Source organism: Atta cephalotes (assembly GCF_000143395.1).
Source record: "Atta cephalotes unplaced genomic scaffold scaffold00104, whole genome shotgun sequence".
In the NCBI taxonomy this organism is placed as follows: Eukaryota; Metazoa; Arthropoda; class Insecta; order Hymenoptera; family Formicidae; genus Atta; species Atta cephalotes.
Genome location: NW_012130168.1, coordinates 134,448 through 136,750, shown reverse-complemented (window position 1 = coordinate 136,750; position 2,303 = coordinate 134,448). Strand labels below are relative to the sequence as shown.

At 31.4% G+C, this 2,303-nt stretch overlaps 1 protein-coding gene across 1 annotated transcript; it reads right to left on the bottom strand.

Moving 5' to 3' along the window:
* Window positions 1–335: 335 nt before the first annotated feature.
* LOC105625025 lies at window positions 336–1,597 on the bottom strand. The gene is made up of 3 exons (XM_012206366.1): window positions 1,541–1,597; window positions 923–1,307; window positions 336–787 (listed from the first exon to the last, which is right to left on the bottom strand). Exons 1-3 carry the CDS (start codon window positions 1,595–1,597, stop codon window positions 336–338), a joined length of 894 nt encoding a protein of 297 aa, XP_012061756.1.
* Window positions 1,598–2,303: the final 706 nt, after the last annotated feature.

Below are 2,303 nucleotides of genomic sequence, written 5' to 3'. Positions count from 1 at the left end.
ATATATATATATATATATATATATATATATATATATCTTTGTAGGTAAGACTACAGACTTCAACAGGACGAAGACACCATATAATCAAATTAATTAAAAGATTAATTGACGTCAAGACATTTGAAAATCGAGATAAGAGAGATGTGTTACAGATTTTGCTCACTAGATGAAATTTTCTATAAAATGTCAAATTATTGAAGAAATTATGAAATTCCGAAGAATTTTTGATTGGAACTCCAGTTTGTGGAGAGATCTTTCTCCTAAAAACACATTAATTTTGAATATAATCAAGGTAATAAGAGTTGTGTTTCTGATATCACAGCCGAGAGAGAGAATTAAATTTCAGTATCGCCTTCAGTATCTTTGCCTTCAGTATCTTCGCCTTCAGTATTTTCTTTAACGTTTTGTTTCGTCCCCTTTCCTGTTATGAATTCGTTATTCAGAAACTTTTTCATGTTATCTAAGATATCCTTGGAAGACTTTATTCCAGTGTCTTCGATATTCTTCGTTCTCTTCCAGACACGTTCCAAGAGCCCTCCTATTATGCCTCCTGCCTGTCGTCTATACCTTATAACATCGTCGACCGATCTCTTTACCTTACCGACCTCGTCTTTGATATTCTTTATTGCTTTTAATTTAAAGCTGTTAAAGGATTTATCTAGAATGTTTTTCAACTCTTCCACTTTATTACCCTTCTCCATTTCGTTTATATTTTCTTTAAATTTTTTGATGACCTCATCGGCATCATTCATAATCTTCTTCGAGTTTTCTGTCAATTTGTCTTGGACACTGTTTACAATGCTTTTGTCCTCCTTTAGGATATTTCCGATGCCACAAGATTCATCGCCACTTTGCTTCTTTCTTAGTGCCTCCTCCATGATCTCTTTTACCTTTCCTTGAAATGAATCGAGTTTCTCTTTCAGTTTCTGTTTCTCCTCTTTATTTAACTTCCCGAAGGTATCTTTAATGCTCTGAATTCTATCATTCAGCGTATACTGATAATTTGTCACGATTTCTTGTTCCACATTCTTAAGCTTTTCGAGAACTTGATTTTCATTTTTCTTTCCCTCTTGTAACAGTTTCTTGGCATTTTCTTTAGCTTTCTCGAATACGTTTATGGCGGTCGTTTTCCCTTTCTCGGCTTCGTTGACAAGTTGTTCGAAATTTTTCGTGAATTTGTTCTTGAAATCCTCAATTTCTTGCACTTCCTTAGGAATAAGATTAAGTATTTGTTGTATCTGATCGGAGATATCCTTGCGCAATTCCGTATTTCCAACTTGAGCCGGGATACGAGCCGAGTTATAAGCCTAATAAGCGATTAATAAAAACAAAGTTTAGTTATATTTCGAAGTATGATATATGTTTTGTTATTTAAAATAATCTGATTTTAAGTAAAATTGAGATATTTTGAAAAAGACGTATTATTCATAATCGATTTTAGCACAATTACAATATTCAATATTTAACAACTTTTCTTCTCTCTATTCTTTGCATTTCTGAATCGCAAAACAATTTTTTGCATTTTCGAAACGTAACTTACCTGGCTCGTATAACACAGGACCGCCAAAATGGTCACTAGAAGAGCAACGCGTACCATCGCGATTTAAAAGGAATGACTGAATGAAGAGATGTTGTGCCAAATTCTTCGTCAGAGAGAAATCAACAAATCGAAGTGCGCAATAATGCTTCGACGCTTATATATTAGTCGAAATTTGTTTATTGCCTGTTGCATGAATGCCAGCTTATTATTCCAGCTATTATTTGTCAACCTGTTATATTTAGCATGGTACACCTGAGCTAATAACTAAAGCTAATAATAATAAAAGCGTTCTTTCATGTGATAATTAATGCGAATGATAAATGATGAATTGAAACTGTTAATTACTGATTCAACGAAATTATATACTAAATGTCTTAACGCTTGATATAACAATATTTCTTTGCTCAAAATATTTTATTGCGTAAAAAGTATGAAAAATATGAGTTAATTTTTGTACCAAATCACTAATCAGTGATGATAGTCTTGCAGATGACGATACACATAAACAAATGCATTTTGTCAACAATTTATTTATCAATTATTCCTCATATTAAATATAATATGAGGTTTAATTAATGATGCAAGTTATATTAAAGCTGTAAATATTAAGTTTTTACAATATCATTTTTATTCGCCACGGTATATTAATAATTTTCTCGCTACTCTATAAAATTTAAAGGATGTATTTGTATGTTTTAAATTGTATATGTATATCTAAAATCTATTATATATCATTGTTTTGTCATACTGTGTGTGTGTATAT

What these genes read in the sequence shown, in the direction of transcription:
- LOC105625025 (XM_012206366.1), bottom strand. Translation starts at nt 1,597, where the DNA reads ATGGTACGCGTTGCTCTTCTAGTGACCATTTTGGCGGTCCTGTGTTAT. An exon ending in TCCTGTGTTATACGAGCCAG is followed by an intron (nt 1,308 to 1,540) that starts GTAAGTTACGTT and finishes ATCGCTTATTAG; the next exon opens with GCTTATAACTCGGCTCGTAT. An exon ending in TAAAGAGGAGAAACAGAAAC is followed by an intron (nt 788 to 922) that starts TGAAAGAGAAAC and finishes TTGTAAACAGTG; the next exon opens with TCCAAGACAAATTGACAGAA.